This window comes from Xenopus tropicalis, chromosome 6 (genome assembly GCF_000004195.4).
Source record: "Xenopus tropicalis strain Nigerian chromosome 6, UCB_Xtro_10.0, whole genome shotgun sequence".
Classification (NCBI taxonomy): domain Eukaryota; kingdom Metazoa; phylum Chordata; class Amphibia; order Anura; family Pipidae; genus Xenopus; species Xenopus tropicalis.
Window position 1 is genome coordinate 10,313,530 of NC_030682.2, and position 23,887 is coordinate 10,337,416.

The 23,887-nt window shown below is 46.0% G+C and overlaps 1 protein-coding gene across 2 annotated transcripts in view; it reads left to right on the forward strand.

Moving 5' to 3' along the window:
* Positions 1 to 23,887, forward strand: part of wnt9a (wingless-type MMTV integration site family member 9A) — a 90,382-nt gene that overhangs the window by 42,315 nt on the left and 24,180 nt on the right. For both annotated transcript variants that reach the window (XM_031904199.1, XM_031904200.1), the window contains one exon: positions 19,334 to 19,593. In XM_031904199.1, coding sequence (XP_031760059.1) covers positions 19,334 to 19,593 — 260 coding nt within the window. The remainder of the gene's footprint in view (positions 1 to 19,333; positions 19,594 to 23,887) is intronic.

Consider the following 23,887-nt stretch of genomic DNA (forward strand, 5'->3'; position numbering starts at 1 on the left):
GGGGGACTCCAATCAGGGGGCCCAAGGCATTTTCAAGTCATTGACGGGGCAGGTCTTCTTGTGGATGGGCAGGGTATGGGTAAATCATGGGTGGGGTTGTACTTTTTGACAAGGCCCACTACCCAGTGTGTCCCACAAACCAATGAGCTAATAACAGGAGGGGGGACCCTGCTAACTTTAAAGTATGGGGTTCCATGATATCTTGTAGCCTATTTTAAGTTTCAGAGAGGCAACATTAAAAAAAAAAAATATATATATATATATATATACAGTATATATATATATATATATATATATATATATATATATATATATATATATATATATATATATATAAAAAAAGCGATTTTGGATTGTGACTTGGAACATTATAGCAGGTGAATGTCCTTCATTGGTATTAAGCCACACCCACATGCAGAGAAAGCCACACCCACATGCAGAGAAAGCCACACCTTATTTTCTTGGCACAGGATCAAAACTGACCTAAATGGGGCTGTGAGACAGTAAGGTATAAAATTGGTATATTTTCCTTATAATATTATTAGTGTCTGTTTTCATGTAGAGACTGGAGGGTTTAAACTGATGTGCTGAGGATGATGGGATATGTAGTGCTATAGGTACAGACATCTCTGCTGGAGCAGAAAGGCAAAACTATCCGTATGCTTCATATTTTTCCTTATACATGGGCTGCTACATATGTTTTCCTTTATACCTGATATGCTGGAGGTAACCAGATATTCTGCCCCCAGGTATCTGTACATGCTGCCCCTTGTACAAACTCTTCTTAATATCCTGAAATATAGTAAAAACCAAACTATCTGATTTCCAAATTACCTTATAATCCCACTCACCGAGGATTTAATCTTTCCGGCCCAACCTAAACATCTGCACGAGTCCTGGTGCTGCTGCTGCGGGGGCTACTTAGGAACCCTGGCTGCTAGTGAGAGCGTTCCTTATTCATCGGTATTATTTACACATGGTGCAGGATTAGAAATATAAAAAATACATTGCATTTTTGTAGCAGCGGCATGAGTATCTCTCCCTAGCTATTATATACTTGTGTCCCCTGTATGAGTTCCCTGGTAGGGGATGGAAGGTAACTGTTACGATGTTGCCTCCAAGGGGGGTAGACGAGTGGGAGTGCAGGGAGGGCTTTACTGGTGTCAAGTGACTCCCCTGCTGTATAAGAGGCAGGGAAGGAACCCAAGTTGGGGCAATAGGTCACAGACATGTCAAGCCTTTCTCTTGTATTTATATAACCTTCTTGAGCAAAGCAGTGGGATGTGGTTGGGGCCGTAATAGGTCACAGCCCCTGTAAACACCCTGTGACATGAGTTGGGTTTATACTCTTAATTGTTATTGCAGTATTATTTATTGTATCAGTAGAATTGGACTTGTTCCTATTCATTAATCAGCAGTTATAGAGGGGCACGGCCGCGCCGTACGTTCCATTCTGCCGGGCAAAGCAGTTATAGAGGGGCACGGCCGCGCCGTACGTTCCATTCTGCCGGGCAAAGCAGTTATAGAGGGGCACGGCCGCACCGTATGTTCCATTCTGCCGGGCAAAGCAGTTATAGAGGGGCACGGCCGCACCGTACGTTCCATTCTGCCGGGCAAAGCAGTTATAGAGGGGCACGGCCGCACCGTACGTTCCATTCTGCCGGGCAAAGCAGCTATAGAGGGGCACGGCCGCACCGTACGTTCCATTCTGCCGGGCAAAGCAGCTATAGAGGGGCACGGCCGCACCGTACGTTCCATTCTGCCGGGCAAAGCAGTTATAGAGGGGCACGGCCACGCCGTACGTTCCATTCTGCCGGGCAAAGCAGTTATAGAGGGGCACGGCCGCACCGTACGTTCCATTCTGCCGGGCAAAGCAGTTATAGAGGGGCACGGCCGCACCGAACGTTCCATTCTGCCGGGCAAAGCAGCTATAGAGGGGCACGGCCGCACCGTACGTTCCATTCTGCCGGGCAAAGCAGTTATAGAGGGGCACGGCCGCGCCGTACGTTCCATTCTGCCGGGCAAAGCAGCTATAGAGGGGCACGGCCGCACCGTACGTTCCATTCTGCCGGGCAAAGCAGCTATAGAGGGGCACGGCCGCACCGTACGTTCCATTCTGCCGGGCAAAGCAGCTATAGAGGGGCACGGCCGCACCGTACGTTCCATTCTGCCGGGCAAAGCAACTATAGAGGGGCACGGCCGCGCCGTACGTTCCATTCTGCCGGGCAAAGCAGTTATAGAGGGGCACGGCCGCACCGTACGTTCCATTCTGCCGGGCAAAGCAGCTATAGAGGGGCACGGCCGCACCGTACGTTCCATTCTGCCGGGCAAAGCAGCTATAGAGGGGCACGGCCGCACCGTACGTTCCATTCTGCCGGGCAAAGCAACTATAGAGGGGCACGGCCGCGCCGTACGTTCCATTCTGCCGGGCAAAGCAGTTATAGAGGGGCACGGCCGCACCGTACGTTCCATTCTGCCGGGCAAAGCAGCTATAGAGGGGCACGGCCGCACCGTACGTTCCATTCTGCCGGGCAAAGCAGCTATAGAGGGGCACGGCCGCACCGTACGTTCCATTCTGCCAGGCAAAGCAGTTATAGAGGGGCACGGCCGCACCGTACGTTCCATTCTGCGGGCAAAGCAGTTATAGAGGGGCACGGCCGCACCGTACGTTCCATTCTGACGGGCAAAGCAGTTATAGAGGGGCACGGCCGCACCGTACGTTCCATTCTGCCAGGCAAAGCAGCTATAGAGGGGCACGGCCGCGCCGTACGTTCCATTCTGCCGGGCAAAGCAGCTATAGAGGGGCACGGCCGCACCGTACGTTCCATTCTGCCGGGCAAAGCAGTTATAGAGGGGCACGGCCGCGCCGTACGTTCCATTCTGCCGGGCAAAGCAGCTATAGAGGGGCACGGCCGCGCCGTACGTTCCATTCTGCCGGGCAAAGCAGTTATAGAGGGGCACGGCCGCACCGTACGTTCCATTCTGCCGGGCAAAGCAGTTATAGAGGGGCACGGCCGCACCGTACGTTCCATTCTGCCGTGCAAAGCAGTTATAGAGGGGCACGGCCGCACCGTACGTTCCATTCTGCCGGGCAAAGCAGTTATAGAGGGGCACGGCCGCACCGTACGTTCCATTCTGCCGGGCAAAGCAGTTATAGAGGGGCACGGCCGCACCGTACGTTCCATTCTGCCGGGCAAAGCAGTTATAGAGGGGCACGGCCACACCGTACGTTCCATTCTGCCGGGCAAAGCAGTTATAGAGGGGCACGGCCGCACCGTACGTTCCATTCTGCCGGGCAAAGCAGTTATAGAGGGGCACGGTCGCACCGTACGTTCCATTCTGCCGGGCAAAGCAGTTATAGTGGGGCACGGCCGCACCGTATGTTCCATTCTGCTGGGCAAAGCAGCTATAGAGGGGCACGGCCGCACCGTACGTTCCATTCTGCCGGGCAAAGCAGCTATAGAGGGGCACGGCCGCACCGTACGTTCCATTCTGCCGGGCAAAGCAGCTATAGTGGGGCACGGCCGCACCGTATGTTCCATTCTGCCGGGCAAAGCAGCTATAGAGGGGCACGGCCGCACCGTACGTTCCATTCTGCCGGGCAAAGCAGCTATAGAGGGGCACGGCCGCACCGTACGTTCCATTCTGCCAGGCAAAGCAGCTATAGAGGGGCACGGCCGCACCGTACGTTCCATTCTGGGCAAAGCAGCTATAGAGGGGCACGGCCGCACCGTACGTTCCATTCTGGGCAAAGCAGCTATAGAGGGGCACGGCCGCACCGTACGTTCCATTCTGGGCAAAGCAGCTATAGAGGGGCACGGCCGCACCGTACGTTCCATTCTGGGCAAAGCAGCTATAGAGGGGCACGGCCGCACCGTACGTTCCATTCTGCCGGGCAAAGCAGCTATAGAGGGGCACGGCCGCACCGTACGTTCCATTCTGCCGGGCAAAGCAGCTATAGAGGGGCACGGCCGCACCGTACGTTCCATTCTGGGCAAAGCAGCTATAGAGGGGCACCAAGCAGTTACACTCTTGCCCTGTGTGCTGTAGATAAACCAATTTTATTCTGAGCGGTGAATGTAAATATGGGTGCTATGCTCATGTGCTCATGTTACTTGTCCGCATCCTGGGGCGGCTGATAATGAGACGTGAGGGGAGTATAGGAACTCCCAGGTGATGAATGGTTGGGCAAACACAGGCATTGTCCCCCATTATAGCGAATGACAGCTCGGGGATGACAAGCAACTTGCCCCGTGTCATCTAAGTTTAATCTTTATTGATAAGACAGACACATCGCTCATGTCAGCCCGCTGCAATATTTGCATTCCAAGGCCCCTAACAAAAGAAGGTATGTTGTGCGCTTGTAATTCTCCCCTCACCTGTATTGGCCTTTAAAGAATTCTCCTATTTCCATGCCTTGAGGGATGCCAGCCTGCCAGTGTGTGTGTGTGTGTGTGTGTGTGTGTGCAGGGAGGGTTGTGTACATTTGTGTATTAGGTAATACAGAACTAAAGCTGGTTATACTGTATATGGGCCAATCAAAGCTGCCAGCTCATCCCATTCATTATCCCTTGTATGGAATGCTTCCCACGGCCTGCTGAACCCAAAAATCAGCCTGCCCCCAATAAGGGGTAATTATATCTTAGTTGGGATCAAGTACAGGTACTGTTTTATTATTACAGAGAAAAGGGAATCATTTAACCATTAAATAAACCCAATAGGGCTGTTCTGCCCCAATAAGGGGTAATTATATCTTAGTTGGGATCAAGTACAGGTACTGTTTTATTATTATAGAGAAAAGGGAATCATTTAACCATTAAATAAACCCAATAGGGCTGTTCTGCCCCCAATAAGGGGTAATTATATCTTAGTTGGGATCAAGTACAGGTACTGTTTTATTATTACAGATAAAAGGGAATCATTTAACCATTAAATAAACCCAATAGGGCTGTTCTGCCCCCAATAAGGGGTAATTATATCTTAGTTGGGATCAAGTACAGGTACTGTTTTATTATTACAGAGAAAAGGGAATCATTTAACCATGAAATAAACCCAATAGGGCTGTTCTGCCCCAATAAGGGGTAATTATATCTTAGTTGGGATCAAGTACAGGTACTGTTTTATTATTACAGAGAAAAGGGAATCATTTAACCATTAAATAAACCCAATAGGGCTGTTCTGCCCCCAATAAGGGGTAATTATATCTTAGTTGGGATCAAGTACAGGTACTGTTTTATTATTACAGAGAAAAGGGAATCATTTAACCATTAAATAAACCCAATAGGGCTGTTCTGCCCCAATAAGGGGTAATTATATCTTAGTTGGGATCAAGTACAGGTACTGTTTTATTATTACAGAGAAAAGGGAATCATTTAACCATTAAATAAACCCAATAGGGCTGTTCTGCCCCCAATAAGGGGTAATTATATCTTAGTTGGGATCAAGTACAGGTACTGTTTTATTATTACAGAGAAAAGGGAAATACTTTTTAAAATAGCGAATTATTTGATTAAAATCGAGTCTCTGGTAGATGGCCTTTCTGTAATTAGGAACTTACTGGATAACAGGTCACATTCCTGTATGTATATATTTTTTTTGGGGGGGTTAGTAGGTGCAAGAGTGGAGGGGTACATTTTTCAGTGGCGTATATTATGCCAAATGTCACTGCTGTCTAAATAAATCCAGTATGAAGAGGGAATTCTGCCCATTGTCCAAGTGTGACGTGCCATTGCCGGGGCCAGGTTATTTATATAAGAGACATAACTGAGATGTCTCGCTGTGTTACAACACGCTCCCAGCATACTGTCCTTCCATGAACACGCGCCCGTTGGCTGACGGATTACTGAACAGTCACGTTGCTGAGTGAGCTTTTGTTAGAGCGGAACTCCTGCCTGATTATTTGGGAGCTTCAGGAAATGATTTTTATACCCCCACGTCCCTTTATACGCATCATTTCATAGAGTAGCGCCAGTTTCCCTTTAATTGGCTTCTCATAGTTACAGTTCTTTGCCTTAGCCTCTTCTTCTTTTTGTTTTTTTTTATGTTATATTTCCTTTATTATTCTATTTCTGGTTATTATTTGTATCTCCCCCTAGTACAGGAGCTTTCCCAGACATGCCCTTGCACAGCCGCTATTCATTTCAGGGAGAACATGGATTCATCCGGTATCTGCCTAAATCATAGTTATTATGACTTCATATTTTATTTTCTGATTTCATTTATATAATAGAAATAGTAGGAGCTGAGTATTTCTTTATATTTTTTTTACTGGCTTCTGTGAAGGTGTTACTGGCTCAGCCTGTTTCTGATCCCCTCCCAGAATTCTCCTATTTTGTTATTGTTCTCTGAGCAAGATATGACCTAACAAACTGACAAAATTAGATAGGTATTCCCCAGCACTATTCAGCAGGAACAGCCCCCTAAGTTTGCTCATAGCCTGTACAGAGAGATACCATAAAACTATGGCACATAGGGATTCCCCTGTACTAAGCACAATTCAGCGGGAACAGCCCCCTAAGTTTGCTCATAGCCTGTACAGAGAGATACCATAAAACTATGGCACATAGGGATTCCCCTGTACTAAGCACAATTCAGCAGGAACAGCCCCCTAAGTTTGCTCATAGGCTGTACAGAGAAATACCATAAAACTATGGCAGCATAGGGATTCCCCTGTACTATGCATAATTCAGCAGGAACAGCCCCCTAAGTTTGCTCATAGCCTGTACAGAGAGATACCATAAAACTATGGCACATAGGGATTCCCCTGTACTATGCATAATTCAGCAGGAACAGCCCCCTAAGTTTGCTCATAGCCTGTACAGAGAGATACCATAAAACTATGGCACATAGGGATTCCCCTGTACTAAGCACAATTCAGCAGGAACAGCCCCCTAAGTTTGCTCATAGCCTGTACAGAGAGATACCATAAAACTATGGAGCATAGGGATTCCCCTGTACTAAGCACAATTCAGCAGGAACAGCCCCCTAAGTTTGCTCATAGCCTGTACAGAGAGATACCATAAAACTATGGCAGTATAGGGATTCCCCTGTACTAAGTACAATTCAGCAGGAACAGCCCCTGGGTGCTGTTGCACCCCCTGCATCCCCGTTAGTTACACAACTGGCTGCTGGTAAAACAATGAATGCAACAATTTGAATGGTTGCTGTGGGTTACTGCCGATGGGCAAATTTGCCCAGTTTTGATCAATGACCCCCAAAGACTGAGAGACCCTCTGATGTCCCGCTATCCTGCCTATCTCACACACTGCAGGTCCCAGCACAGCGGCCCCTCTTTGCCCCCCGACTATGAGCCGGTACATTATATGATGTTAGCTGATCTGCATGAATCCGCTCAGTAGGGCTGATACCTCTATCCGGTTTCATGGGACGGAGGGGCCAAGCGCAACAGCAAATCTGCCAGCGAAGGCTTTAAATCTCCCGAGTGTCACATTGCACAATATTGTCATTACCGAGGCCTAATACCCTGCCGGAATGCTTCATGGCCGACCCCTTGCCTTTCTTCATTTGTATCTCTGGGGCTATTTTAGCCTGAGCTTTGGGGCCGGGGGGGGGGGGCAGCACTCTGTGGAGCCAAAGAGCAGCGCTTGTATTCATAGAGGTGCCATTCGGGGCAGGGAGAGTGTCTGTCACCTAGTGTGTGTAATAAGGCAATATGGTGTTAGAGTGGGGGTTGTAACTGTGAGATATTGTGTATAGTAAGGCAATATGGTGTTAGGGTGGGGGTTGTAACTATGAGATATTGTGTATAGTAAGGCAATATGGTGTCAGGGTGGGGGTTGTAACTGTGAGATATTGTGTATAGTAAGGCAATATGGTGTTAGAGTGGGGATTGTAACTATGAGATATTGTGTATAGTAAGGCAATATGGTGTTAGGGTGGGGGTTGTAACTATGAGATATTGTGTATAGTAAGGCAATATGGTGTCAGGGTGGGGGTTGTAACTGTGAGATATTGTGTATAGTAAGGCAATATGGTGTTAGGGTGGGGGTTGTAACTGTGAGATATTGTGTATAGTAAGGCAATATGGTGTCAGGGTGGGGGTTGTAACTGTGAGATATTGTGTATAGTAAGGCACCATGGTGTTAGGGTGGGGGTTGTAACTGTGAGATATTGTGTATAGTAAGGCAATATGGAGTCAGGGCAGGGGTTGTAACCGTGAGATATTGTGTATAGTAAGGCAATATGGTGTTAGAGTGGGGATTGTAACTGTGAGATATTGTGTATAGTAAGGCACCATGGTGTTAGAGTGGGGATTGTAACTGTGAGATATTGTGTATAGTAAGGCACCATGGTGTTAGGGTGGGGGTTGTAACCGTGAGATATTGTGTATAGTAAGGCAATATGGTGTCAGGGTGGGGTTTGTAACCGTGAGATATTGTGTATAGTAAGGCACCATGGTGTCAGGGTGGGGGTTGTAACCGTGAGATATTGTGTATAGTAAGGCAATATGGTTTTAGGGTGGGGGTTGTAACTGTGAGATATTGTGTATAGTAAGGCAATATGGTATCAGGGTTGGGGTTGTAACTGTGAGATATTGTGTATAGTAAGGCAATATGGTGTCAGGGCTGGGGTTGTAACTGTGAGGTATTGTGTATAGTAAGGCAATATGGTGTCAGGGTGGGGGTTGTAACGGTGAGATATTGTGTATAGTAAGGCAATATGGTGTCAGGGTGGGGGTTGTAACCGTGAGATATTGTGTATAGTAAGGCAATATGGTGTCAGGGTGGGGGTTGTAACTGTGAGATATTGTGTATAGTAAGGCAATATGGTGTCAGGGTGGGGGTTGTAACGGTGAGATATTGTGTATAGTAAGGCAATATGGTGTCAGGGTGGGGGTTGTAACCGTGAGATATTGTGTATAGTAAGGCAATATGGTGTCAGGGTGGGGGTTGTAACTGTGAGATATTGTGTATAGTAAGGCAATATGGTGTCAGGGTGGGGGTTGTAACCGTGAGATATTGTGTATAGTAAGGCAATATGGTGTCAGGGTGGGGGTTGTAACCGTGAGATATTGTGTATAGTAAGGCACCATGGTGTTAGGGTGGGGGTTGTAACCGTGAGATATTGTGTATAGTAAGGCAATATGGTGTCAGGGTGAGGGTTGTAACCGTGAGATATTGTGTATAGTAAGGCAATATGGTGTCAGGGTGGGGGTTGTAACTGTGAGATATTGTGTATAGTAAGGCAATATGGTGTCAGGGTGGGGGTTGTAACGGTGAGATATTGTGTATAGTAAGGCAATATGGTGTCAGGGTGGGGGTTGTAACCGTGAGATATTGTGTATAGTAAGGCAATATGGTGTCAGGGTGGGGGTTGTAACCGTGAGATATTGTGTATAGTAAGGCACCATGGTGTTAGGGTGGGGGTTGTAACCGTGAGATATTGTGTATAGTAAGGCAATATGGTTTTAGGGTGGGGGTTGTAACTGTGAGATATTGAGTATAGTAAGGCAATATGGTGTCAGGGCTGGGGTTGTAACTGTGAGATATTGTGTATAGTAAGGCAATATGGTGTCAGGGTGGGGGTTGTAACCGTGAGATATTGTGTATAGTAAGGCAATATGGTGTCAGGGTGGGGGTTGTAACCGTGAGATATTGTGTATAGTAAGGCAATATGGTGTCAGGGTGGGGGTTGTAACTGTGAGATATTGTGTATAGTAAGGCAATATGGTGTCAGGGTGGGGGTTGTAACCGTGAGATATTGTGTATAGTAAGGCAATATGGTGTTAGGGTGGGGGTTGTAACTGTGAGATATTGTGTATAGTAAGGCAATATGGTGTCAGGGTGGGGGTTGTAACCGTGAGATATTGTGTATAGTAAGGCAATATGGTGTCAGGGTGGGGGTTGTAACTGTGAGATATTGTGTATAGTAAGGCAATATGGTGTCAGGGTGGGGGTTGTAACGGTGAGATATTGTGTATAGTAAGGCACCATGGTGTTAGGGTGGGGGTTGTAACTGTGAGATATTGTGTATAGTAAGGCAATATGGTGTTAGGGTGGGGGTTGTAACGGTGAGATATTGTGTATAGTAAGGCACCATGGTGTTAGGGTGGGGGTTGTAACTGTGAGATATTGTGTATAGTAAGGCAATATGGTGTCAGGGTGGGGGTTGTAACCGTGAGATATTGTGTATAGTAAGGCAATATGGTGTTAGGGTGGGGGTTGTAACTGTGAGATATTGTGTATAGTAAGGCAATATGGTGTCAGGGTGGGGGTTGTAACCGTGAGATATTGTGTATAGTAAGGCAATATGGTGTCAGGGTGGGGGTTGTAACTGTGAGATATTGTGTATAGTAAGGCAATATGGTGTCAGGGTGGGGTTGTAACGGTGAGATATTGTGTATAGTAAGGCACCATGGTGTTAGGGTGGGGGTTGTAACTGTGAGATATTGTGTATAGTAAGGCAATATGGTGTTAGGGTGGGGGTTGTAACGGTGAGATATTGTGTATAGTAAGGCAATATGGTGTTAGGGTGGGGGTTGTAACGGTGAGATATTGTGTATAGTAAGGCAATATGGTGTCAGGGTGGGGGTTGTAACTGTGAGATATTGTGTATAGTAAGGCAATATGGTGTTAGGGTGGGGGTTGTAACGGTGAGATATTGTGTATAGTAAGGCACCATGGTGTTAGGGTGGGGGTTGTAACTGTGAGATATTGTGTATAGTAAGGCAATATGGAGTCAGGGCAGGGGTTGTAACTGTGAGATATTGTGTATAGTAAGGCAATATGGAGTCAGGGCAGGGGTTGTAACTGTGAGATATTGTGTATAGTAAGGCAATATGGTGTCAGGGTGGGGGTTGTAACTGTGAGATATTGTGTATAGTAAGGCAATATGGTGTTAGGGTGGGGGTTGTAACTGTGAGATATTGTGTATAGTAAGGCACCATGGTGTTAGGGTGGGGGTTGTAACGGTGAGATATTGTGTATAGTAAGGCACCATGGTGTTAGGGCAGGGGTTCTAGCTGTGAGATATTGTGTATAGTAAGGCAATATGGCAATATGGAGTCAGGGCAGGGGAAGTAAAAGTGAGACAGTATGATTGGGGTAAGGGGATAGGGAGTAAGAGGAAGGGGCTGTAGCAGAGTAATTGAGTAGTAGCACCATTGTGCCTGTGCCTAATACCAAGGCAGTCCCATCGGCAGCTGATTTTGCACCCCTGGCACCCCCTGACAGCGGAAGTCAGCCCTGATTTACCCGCCGGAGCGGCCATGTGGCTGTTTAACCCAAACCATCGTGTTACTCTCACCTGTTATTAAAAGCAACACTGGGGGCCGGGGATGAGTGAAATAGCAGTGACTGCTGCTCGGCTGCGGAATGAGCCGGCACTAAACTCTTCCCAGAATAGACTGAATGAGGTGCCAAGCTGCGCCCCGGCTGGGCCACATACCTTGCCCAGGGCTTTGGGCAGAGGTGCCCCTGGCCATGCCAGAAGCATTGGCTGATCCATCATATCATTATAACAGTTATTTTAAAGGGACACTGTCATGATGTTTATGGGGCACTTTTTATTTTTAAATGACACAGTTACACAGCAAATAATTCCCTCTGCCATTTAACCTTTTATTCTTCAACCAACAAATGTATTTGTAGCTGTAATATTGGTGTGTAGGCGCCATCTCAGCCTTGTGCCTGAGTCTGAGCTTTCAGCCAGCGCTACACATTAGAACTGCTTTCAGCTAACCTATTGTTTCTCCTACTCCCATGTAACTGGAGGAGTCCCAAGCCGGACTTGGATTTCTTACTATTGAGTGCTATTCTGATACCTACTGGGAGCTGCTATCTTGCTCCCTTCCCATTGTTCTGCTGATCGGCTGCTGGGGGGAGGGGGGGGGGTATCACTCCAACTTGCAGCGCAGCAGTAAAGTGTGCCTGAGTCTGAGCTTTCAGAAGGAGCCAGCGCTACACATTAGAACTGCTTTCAGCTAACCTATTGTTTCTCCTACTCCCATGTAACTGGAGGAGTCCCAAGCCGGACTTGGATTTCTTACTATTGAGTGCTATTCTGATACCTACTGGGAGCTGCTATCTTGCTCCCTTCCCATTGTTCTGCTGATTGGCTGCTGGGGTTGAGGGGGGGAGTATCTAATGAATAGAGAGACCTGCTTGATTGAATACTACAGGCAATAATAACCATCGGTTTGTAAGTAGACATTTCTGCTGACTTTTGGATTATACATAAGGACTTTTACTACAGCATGCATCTAAGGAATGTCTGAGCCAATATGCTATCTCTGCAAATTAAAGGGCAAATACACCTCTAATATTTCATATAACACCACTTCTTGATTTGGATAATTGAAAATACTACACTATATGAGCTCCTAATTTCCCTGTTTCTGCCATAGGCACTGATCTATTTTTATATTGTTAATTACTGTGACCAGATCTGTGCATTCATTGGCCAATTTGATCCTTTACATAGGTGGCTAAATTATGCACAGATGTGGTTGTATGTTGATCAGATCTTATTGCGGACACCTTAACCAAAACCAAGTGCTATTGCCCTTGTTAGACTTAAGGTGGCCATACACGGCCAATTGTGGCTGCCGATATGGGTCCCTTAAACTGATTCGGCAGCTTATCGGCCAGTGTATGGGCACTAACGACGGGCCTGCCCGACCGATATCTGACCTGAAATTGGGCAGATATTGATCGGGCAGGTTAAAAAATTTAGTCGGATCGGGGACCGCATCGGCTTGTTGATGCAGTCCCCGATCCGACTTCGCCTATACCCGTTGTTTTAATTCGATCGTTTGGCCCCAGGGCCAAACGACCGAATTAGCCTGGATTCGCCCGATATCGCCTACCCATAGGTGGGGATATCAGGAGAAGATCTGCTCGCTTGGCGACATCGTGAAGCGAGCGGATCTGAAGGTGTATGGGCAGCTTTGCAGTACCGTTAGCAAAGCACAGGATCCATATTTTATTCCTGCTTATTAGAAGAGAAATGTTCTGTAGCTGATTGAACTAATGACCTGTAAACTCGTTAGCCGGCTGGTATAGGCAATGCAGTGGGAAGATCTGGCAGAGCGGAATATTTGGCACGCTTTGAACAGAAGTCGTGTACGGATTAACTTAGATTTGTAACAAAAAAAAAAAAAAAATGACTTCTTTTCAACACAAAAAAATGCATTCTAATCGCCAAAAGAGACGTTTCCGGAATGCCGTATTTCAGCAGGACTGTTACAGGGCGGCGGAGGAATTTTACATCACTCACCTCATTGGATCCTACGGACCCTTGTGCAAAATAAACCCACCCTAGGGTAGTGGGCTAAGCCGCAGTTGCACACCCATGCTCCTAACACCTCCCTAATCCGAAAATAAAACACAGTCCTGGCTGGCAGTCAGCTCCCTGCGGCACTTTCTCATTCAATGCACTTTTGTTACGTTCTTCGCCTGTGTTAAGCGTCACGTGTGCAGGCGTGTTCTCATGGAAGGGTTTACTAAGGGGGGAAAGTGCACCCCTGTATTCCAGGGTATTTTCCAATGGAGGGAGGGTGGGGAATACACTTCTATTAGGAGTTGGAGTTGGGAATATAAATGCTTTTGGTTGAAGAATAATTGTTAGTGCAAAGGTGCAGGGGATCTTCCCCACTTTATCCTTAAGGTGGCCATACACGCTAAGATCGCAAGGTCGCCAAGCGAGCGGATCTTCTTCCGATTTGGTTGTTCGTATAGGCGGCCGTCGGTTTGGGAATCACATCAACAAGCCGATGCGGCCCCCCGATCCGACTCATTTTCAAGCCTGCCCAATCAAGATCTGTCCGATTTCAGCCCAGGTGTCGGTCGGGCAGGCTGTGGTTAGTGCCCATACACGGGCCGATAAGCTGCTGAAACGGTGTATGGGCACCTTAACTATATTTTATTGGTCTCGAGAACAGGTCCATTCATCCATTAGGGCCCATTTTGGTGGGGGCCCCTAGACTGGGTTTTGCTGGTTGGCTAGCAGGTTATGGGGGCTGGGCCAGCAAATGGTGACTGCCACTCCGTTTCTTCTGCCAACTGCTGTTTCTACTGTATCGCCCCCTCTCTCCCTTGGCCCCCTGCATTTCATAGTAGCCAGGGGCCCCTATTTCAAGTGGGATGGTCCCGTATCACTCCCCAAAAGGAGTCTGGATTGACCTGTGTGTCTAGTGCAGTTGGTTAGTGGGCAAAAATGCCCTGATTCTCAAATGTTTGGGAAGGTCTGGCCTCAGGCCAACCTAACCTGTTAGACCCAATGGGGCCCAAATGCACCCACAGCCACTAGGAGAGGAGAAGCTTGGGCATTAATAAAGCCTGTGCAGGACATTGGGCGGGGGGGGGGGGGGACTGTAACTGTGTCTGTCATGGCATGCTTGGAGGGCACACTGGGGCTCATTTATCATCACCGGGCAAATATGCCCATGGGCAGTAACCCAGAGCAACCAAAAAGTGATTGTCTTTTTTTCAGCCAGCTGCAGGTAGAAGAATGAATGTGGGTGCATTTGGGCCCCATTGGGTCTAACAGGTTAGGTTGGCCTGAGGCCAGACCTGCCCAAACATTTGAGAATCAGGGCATTTTTGCCCACTAACCAACTACACTAGACACGCAGGTCAATTCCGACTCCTTTTGGGGAGTGATACTGGACCATCCCACCTAAATGAAGACAGTTGGGTGTGTATGCCTTAATGTGCCTTGTGTGCAAGAAAACATGAGAAATCACCTTATGTGTTGCCTTTTTATTAGACTAGAATTGCCTAGCCATAAAGCAAGGCTGGACTGCTGTTTTCTTAGTCACATGACTAATAGGAAATACTCTTCAAGCAGAAAGAAAGTGATTAAGGTATCCTGTATTATGGCAGGCCCCTTCCCTGCTGAGCACTGTGCCACATTGATATCATTTAAAACAAAGGGCCGTTTCAAGGGGGACGCCATACAGCGGCGCGCACCGCCGGGCTCAGTTACACAATCAGATTTGGGCCGCTGACTCAGTACATATTTGCAAGCAATCACTTAATATTCTGCTAACAGGTCCGATATGGAGGAACCCTTTGATTTGGGAAATCATGACAGACGGGAACATGAAATATAGGATCTTTCCATTCATTTCCAGCTTCAGCCTCACAAAGAGCTGAGAGTTTCTTTCTTGCTTTCGGCGTAAGGAAAGGTCACATATTTATTACTGTACAAAGGAAAATATTCACATTTTAGGGGCTACATTGGCGGCCACATCAGATGTGCCCAAGTCCCATAATGCCCCTGGGGACACCCCTGATCAAGCACCCAGTGGTTATAAAGTTATTTGTCAATGTAATTGCTATGGAAACAGCATCTGCCCCTGCTAAATTTGCCCAGGAGCAGTAACCCTTAGCAACCAATAAGATGTTTGCTTTTAAACAGGTGACCAGTAAATTCTACCTGCTGATTGGTTGCTGTGGGTTACTGCTCCTGGGCCAACTTAGTGCCTTTTATTACATAACCCCCTATAGAATATAACTTGGCCCCATTACTTCCTGCTGTTATTTGCCATTTTGCTTTACAGCCCCCTTCTCACAAATTGCCCTCCAGTACATTATATAGTGAATAATGTACCCCCTTTTGTAAAATATGAGGCTATTAAAAGTAGAGATGCACTGAACCCAGTTTTTTGGGGGTTCGGCAGAACCCCCGAACCCACCCCGATGGATTTACAACAGGGGGTACTTTATTTATTATAATATATAAGTTTTAGTGAGTCATGTGACAGAAATGACATCACTGAGCTCCGATTGTAACTGATGACATCACTAAGCACCGTTTATAAGGATATATTTTTCAGATTGGTCCCACAGGGAAATGACCCACCTGTATTATATAGATATAAGTTATAACCCCACAAGAAATGACATCACTAAGCTCCAATTATAACTGATGACATCACTAAGCACCGTTTATAAGGATATATTTTTCAGATTGGTCCCACAGGGAAATGACCCAACTGTATTATATAGAAATAAGTTATAACCCCACAAGAAATGACATCACTAAGCTCCGATTATAACTGATGACATCACTGAGCAGCGTTTATAAGGATATAATTTTCAGATTGGTCCCACAGGGAAATGACCCACCTGTATTATATAGATATAAGTTATAACCCCACAAGAAATGACATCACTAAGCTCCGATTATAACTGATGACATCACTAAGCACCGTTTATAAGGATATATTTTTCAGATTGGTCCCACAGGGAAATGACCCACCTGTATTATATAGATATAAGTTATAACCCCACAAGAAATGACATCACTAAGCTCCGATTATAACTGATGACATCACTGAGCAGCGTTTATAAGGATATAATTTTCAGATTGGTCCCACAGGGAAATGACCCACCTGTATTATATAGATATAAGTTATAACCCCACAAGAAATGACATCACTAAGCTCCGATTATAACTGATGACATCACTAAGCACCGTTTATAAGGATATATTTTTCAGATTGGTCCCACAGGGAAATGACCCACCTGTATTATATAGATATAAGTTATAACCCCACAAGAAATGACATCACTAAGCTCCGATTATAACTGATGACATCACTAAGCAGCGTTTATAAGGATATATTTTTCAGATTGGTCCCACAGGGAAATGACCCACCTGTATTATATAGATATAAGTTATAACCCCACAAGAAATGACATCACTAAGCTCCGATTATAACTGATGACATCACTACGCACCGTTTATAAGGATATAATTTTCAGATTGGTCCCACAGGGAAATGACCCAACTGTATTATATAGATATAAGTTATAACCCCACAAGAAATGACATCACTAAGCTCCGATTATAACTGATGACATCACTACGCACCGTTTATAAGGATATAATTTTCAGATTGGTCCCACAGGGAAATGACCCAACTGTATTATATAGATATAAGTTATAACCCCACAAGAAATGACATCACTAAGCTCCGATTATAACTGATGACATCACTACGCACCGTTTATAAGGATATAATTTTCAGATTGGTCCCACAGGGAAATGACCCAACTGTATTATATAGATATAAGTTATAACCCCACAAGAAATGACATCACTAAGCTCCGATTATAACTGATGACATCACTGAGCAGCGTTTATAAGGATATAATTTTCAGATTGGTCCCACAGGGAAATGACCCACCTGTATTATATAGATATAAGTTATAACCCCACAAGAAATGACATCACTAAGCTCCGATTATAACTGATGACATCACTAAGCACCGTTTATAAGGATATATTTTTCAGATTGGTCCCACAGGGAAATGACCCACCTGTATTATATAGATATAAGTTATAACCCCACAAGAAATGACATCACTAAGCTCCGATTATAACTGATGACATCACTGAGCAGCGTTTATAAGGATATAATTTTCAGATTGGTCCCACAGGGAAATGACCCACCTGTATTATATAGATATAAGTTATAACCCCACAAGAAATGACATCACTAAGCTCCGATTATAACTGATGACATCACTAAGCACCGTTTATAAGGATATATTTTTCAGATTGGTCCCACAGGGAAATGACCCACCTGTATTATATAGATATAAGTTATAACCCCACAAGAAATGACATCACTAAGCTCCGATTATAACTGATGACATCACTAAGCAGCGTTTATAAGGATATATTTTTCAGATTGGTCCCACAGGGAAATGACCCACCTGTATTATATAGATATAAGTTATAACCCCACAAGAAATGACATCACTAAGCTCCGATTATAACTGATGACATCACTACGCACCGTTTATAAGGATATAATTTTCAGATTGGTCCCACAGGGAAATGACCCAACTGTATTATATAGATATAAGTTATAACCCCACAAGAAATGACATCACTAAGCTCCGATTATAACTGATGACATCACTACGCACCGTTTATAAGGATATAATTTTCAGATTGGTCCCACAGGGAAATGACCCAACTGTATTATATAGATATAAGTTATAACCCCACAAGAAATGACATCACTAAGCTCCGATTATAACTGATGACATCACTGAGCAGCGTTTATAAGGATATAATTTTCAGATTGGTCCCACAGGGAAATGACCCACCTGTATTATATAGATATAAGTTATAACCCCACAAGAAATGACATCACTAAGCTCCGATTATAACTGATGACATCACTAAGCACCGTTTATAAGGATATATTTTTCAGATTGGTCCCACAGGGAAATGACCCACCTGTATTATATAGATATAAGTTATAACCCCACAAGAAATGACATCACTAAGCTCCGATTATAACTGATGACATCACTGAGCAGCGTTTATAAGGATATAATTTTCAGATTGGTCCCACAGGGAAATGACCCACCTGTATTATATAGATATAAGTTATAACCCCACAAGAAATGACATCACTAAGCTCCGATTATAACTGATGACATCACTAAGCACCGTTTATAAGGATATATTTTTCAGATTGGTCCCACAGGGAAATGACCCACCTGTATTATATAGATATAAGTTATAACCCCACAAGAAATGACATCACTAAGCTCCGATTATAACTGATGACATCACTAAGCAGCGTTTATAAGGATATATTTTTCAGATTGGTCCCACAGGGAAATGACCCACCTGTATTATATAGATATAAGTTATAACCCCACAAGAAATGACATCACTAAGCTCCGATTATAACTGATGACATCACTACGCACCGTTTATAAGGATATAATTTTCAGATTGGTCCCACAGGGAAATGACCCAACTGTATTATATAGATATAAGTTATAACCCCACAAGAAATGACATCACTAAGCTCCGATTATAACTGATGACATCACTACGCACCGTTTATAAGGATATAATTTCAGATTGGTCCCACAGGGAAATGACCCAACTGTATTATATAGATATAAGTTATAACCCCACAAGAAATGACATCACTAAGCTCCGATTATAACTGATGACATCACTACGCACCGTTTATAAGGATATAATTTTCAGATTGGTCCCACAGGGAAATGACCCAACTGTATTATATAGATATAAGTTATAACCCCACAAGAAATGACATCACTAAGCTCCGATTATAACTGATGACATCACTGAGCAGCGTTTATAAGGATATAATTTTCAGATTGGTCCCACAGGGAAATGACCCACCTGTATTATATAGATATAAGTTATAACCCCACAAGAAATGACATCACTAAGCTCCGATTATAACTGATGACATCACTAAGCACCGTTTATAAGGATATATTTTTCAGATTGGTCCCATAGGGAACTGTATATTATAATTTATGTCTATGAAGATTCTCATTCACCTTTTCCTCTTACTCTACAGGCTGACAGGGAATGAACCATTGACCATCCTCCCTCTGACCTCAGAAACGGAGGAGGCTGCAGTGAAGGCCCATTACAAAATCTGTGACCGGCTTAAGCTTGAGCGGAAGCAACGCAGGATGTGCCGACGGGACCCGGGGGTGGCCGAGACCCTCATAGAAGCTATCAGCATGAGTGCGCAGGAGTGCGAGTACCAGTTTCACTTCGAGCGCTGGAACTGCACCCTGGAAGGGCGATACCGGGCCAGTTTACTGAAGAGAGGTAAGGGAAAAAAATGTTGATGATGTCATTATGACATCATAGGCCTGAGGCGGAGCATGTGATGGAATAAATAAAAGTAGATTGCAAAAGCTCTGATAACCTGATTGACTATGGTTGGTTTTCCCTTGTGAAAGTTGTAATGCTCTGATTGGCCCTAGGTTGGTTTAGCCCTGGGAATGTTCTAATGCTCTGATTGGCCCCAGGTTGGTTTAGCCCTGGGAATGTTTTAATGCTCTGATTGGCCTCAGGTTGGTTTAGCCCTGGGAATGTTCTAATGCTCTGATTGGCCCTAGGTTGGTTTAGCCCTGGGAATGTTCTAATGCTCTGGTTGGCCCCAGGTTGGTTTAGCCCTGGGAATGTTTTAATGATCTGATTGGCCTCAGGTTGGTTTAGCCCTGGGAATGTTCTAATGCTCTGATTGGCCCCAGGTTGGTTTAGCCCTGGGAATGTTTTAATGATCTAATTGGCCACAGGTTGGTTTAGCCCTGGGAATGTTCTAATGCTCTGATTGGCCCCAGGTTGGTTTAATCCTGGGAATGTTTTAAAGCTCTGATTGGCCCCAGGTTGGTTTAGCCCTGGGAATGTTTTAGCTCTGATTGGCCCCAGGTTGGTTTAGCCCTGGGAATGTTTTAGCTCTGATTGGCCCCAGGTTGGTTTAGCCCTGGGAATGTTTTAAAGCTCTGATTGGCCCCAGGTTGGTTTAGCCCTAGGAATGTTTTAGCTCTGATTGGCCACAGGTTGGTTTAGCCCTGGGAATGTTTTAGCTCTGATTGGCCCCAGGTTGGTTTAGCCCTGGGAATGTTTTAGCTCTGATTGGCCCCAGGTTGGTTTAGCCCTGGGAATGTTTTAGCTCTGATTGGCCCCAGGTTGGTTTAGGCCTGGGAATGTTTTAGCTCTGATTGGCCCCAGGTTGGTCTAACCCTGGGAATGTTTTAATGATCTGATTGGCCCCAGGTTGGTCTAACCCTGGGAATGTTTTAATGATCTGATTGGCCCCAGGTTGGTCTAACCCTGGGAATGTTTTAATGCTCTGATTGGCCCCAGGTTGGTTTAATCCTGGGAATGTTTTAAAGCTCTGATTGGCCCCAGGTTGGTTTAGCCCTGGGAATGTTTTAAAACTCTGATTGGCCCCAGGTTGGTTTAGCCCTGGGAATGTTTTCATGATCTGATTGGCCCCAGGTTGGTTTAGCCCTGGGAATGTTCTAATGCTCTGATTGGCCCCAGGTTGGTTTAGCCCTGAGAATGTTTTAGCTCTGATTGGCCCTAGGTTGGTCTAACCCTGGGAATGTTTTAATGATCTGATTGGCCCCAGGTTGGTTTAGCCCTGAGAATGTTTTAGCTCTGATTGGCCCTAGGTTGGTCTAACCCTGGGAATGTTTTAATGATCTGATTGGCCCCAGGTTGGTTTAGCCCTGGGAATGTTTTAGCTCTGATTGGATAGAGGGTGACTAACCTTGTGATAACTGGAATGCCCCGATTGACTATGGGTTAGCGTAGCCCTTGGAATATTCTAACACTCTGAATGGATACAGGGTAAACTGTGACAGCTGCTCTGATTGGCTACATGTTGGACTGTGTTGATTGTCGGTACTGTATAAATAAAGGGGAATGATAATATTTATATCCTTATGCCCAGTAGCGTATCCTGTTTGGGTGCTGCCCTAGGCACCGAAATCACAATGACATCACTGGAATTGACGTCACAGCGAAACGCGTGACATCACTTCCTAATCACATGACTAAGGGGAAATGCGCCAGGGTTCTGCCTCCTACTAAGCATTTCTTTTTACGGCGGCCGTCTCCTTCGAGCAAATGCAATTTGTAGAGGTCAGGGTGCCTTTAAGCAAAACCTAAAGCTAGCATATATATGTGCTGAAACAGATTTTGGCTTTGGATCGGGGGGAAACCACTAACTGGCAGTTTTAACTTTTCCCCTGGATTCTTTTTCCAATTGGTTAGTGACTTACACTGGAACCTCTGATTAATAACGCGCGCTCAGTCCTACACGTTTGCCTTTAGCAGCGGCCACTTGGGGGATGTGCTACGGGGACCCCTCAGTGGGACCCCCTTCTGCTCTACGGGGGCCTGTTCAGGAGCTTAAAGGGGAACTTAAGCTGAACATAATTTCAAGCAACTTTGCAATATACATTAATTACAAAATCATGATGTTTAATGTAATAATATGGTTTGGAACAGTTCCCTAAGCCCCACCCCTTGTTCCCTAAGCCCCACCCCTGTTCCCTAAGCCCCACCCATGTTCCCCTGCTGATCTGACTACTTTGTGACTCAAATAAATGTTAACAGTAGCCGCCTCATCAGCCTGCCTTCAGCCTGCCTCCTCCCAATCCCACAATCCCCTGCTGCACACGTGATGCAAATAAGGAAAGGAACATCCCAGTGCAATGCATTGTGGGTTATGTAGTTCCTGCATGCTGTCTGTAAGCTGTGGGGAAGTTGTTACAGTTTGTAACATCAGTGTTTTAGTCCCTCCTCCCCTGCCAGGATTTCCAATGATGCAGAAAGAGAAGAACTGTTTTGCAGCTGGATTTCAGCCTATAAACATGGGATTTATTCCTACTGTTTGAAGGAACAGATTACAGGGATAGGGATATTAGGGGTTTCTGGGTTGTGTGGGGCTCTTTAACACATTTTGCCACCATGGCAGGGAATAGTAAGGGCCAGACACATACAGCTTTCAATTGCAATTATATTTAAACTTTAAAACCACTGGAAACTTGTAATAAATGTATATTGGAATGTTGCTGGGGATTATATTTGCTTTTATTATTCCGAACAAAAAGCCTTTTTTTTGGGTGGCATTCCTGCAATATGCACAGTGGGTTTCAATCCAATTTCCTAGGGTCAGAGTAGGACCGTGTTATATAAAGTGTTGGTTTGAGAATGTCGTGTCGTGTCATTCCCCGAATGCTTGTCCCTTCTGGAATCTTCTGGGTCAGTTTATGGGCAGCTCCCAGCTATTGTAAGGCCCAGGCTCCCAGCTATTGTAAGGCCCAGGCTCCCAGCTATTGTAAGGCCCAGGCTCCCAGCTATTGTAAGGCCCAGGCTCCCAGCTATTGTAAGGCCCAGGCTCCCAGCTATTGTAAGGCCCAGGCTCCCAGCTATTGTAAGGCCCAGGCTCCCAGCTATTCTAAGGCCCAGGCTCCCAGCTATTGTAAGGCCCAGGCTCCCAGCTATTCTAAGGCCCAGGCTCCCAGCTATTGTAAGGCCCAGGCTCCCAGCTATTGTAAGGCCCAGGCTCCCAGCTATTGTAAGGCCCAGGCTCCCAGCTATTGTAAGGCCCAGGCTCCCAGCTATTGTAAGGCCCAGGCTCCCAGCTATTGTAAGGCCCAGGCTCCCAGCTATTGTAAGGCCCAGGCTCCCAGCTATTGTAAGGCCCAGGCTCCCAGCTATTGTAAGGCCCAGGCTCCCAGCTATTGTAAGGCCCAGGCTCCCAGCTATCTAAGGCCCAGGCTCCCAGCTATTGTAAGGCCCAGGCTCCCAGCTATCCTAAGGCCCAGGCTCCCAGCTATTGTAAGGCCCAGGCTCCCAGCTATTGTAAGGCCCAGGCTCCCAGCTATTGTAAGGCCCAGGCTCCCAGCTATCCTAAGGCCCAGGCTCCCAGCTATCCTAAGGCCCAGGCTCCCAGCTATTGTAAGGCCCAGGCTCCCAGCTATTGTAAGGCCCAGGCTCCCAGCTATCCTAAGGCCCAGGCTCCCAGCTATTCTAAGGCCCCGGCCTCGCTCAACCCTTAACCTTTGTGGTCAGCCGGTGGACATTGTGAACATCTGCACAATCTGTGATGCTTAATGGTATTTGCAAACCTCCCGGGACCTCAGGGAACTTCACTTTAACTCCTCGCTACCAAGTGGGTCCTTTGCACATCAAAGCAACGAGGTCACAGGGCGGCAGATTCCTCCAATTTGTCCATTACACACTCGCACGTGGCAAAGGGATTAGCAGGTACCACCAAAAGGCTCTGCCCCTATATATTAGGTACCTACCTAGTGCTACCAACCCCTATTTCTGTAGGGAAATGAGAGCAGGGCAGGCAGTAACCCTTCCAACACTTTCCCCTGTCTCTGCCCCTATATATTAGGTACCTACCTAGTGCTACCAACCCCTATTTCTGTAGGGAAATGAGAGCAGGGCAGGCAGTAACCCTTCCAACACTTTCCCCTGTCTCTGCCCCTATATATTAGGTACCTACCTAGTGCTACCAACCCCTATTTCTGTAGGGAAATGAGAGCAGGGCAGGCAGTAACCCTTCCAACACTTTCCCCTGTCTCTGTCCCTA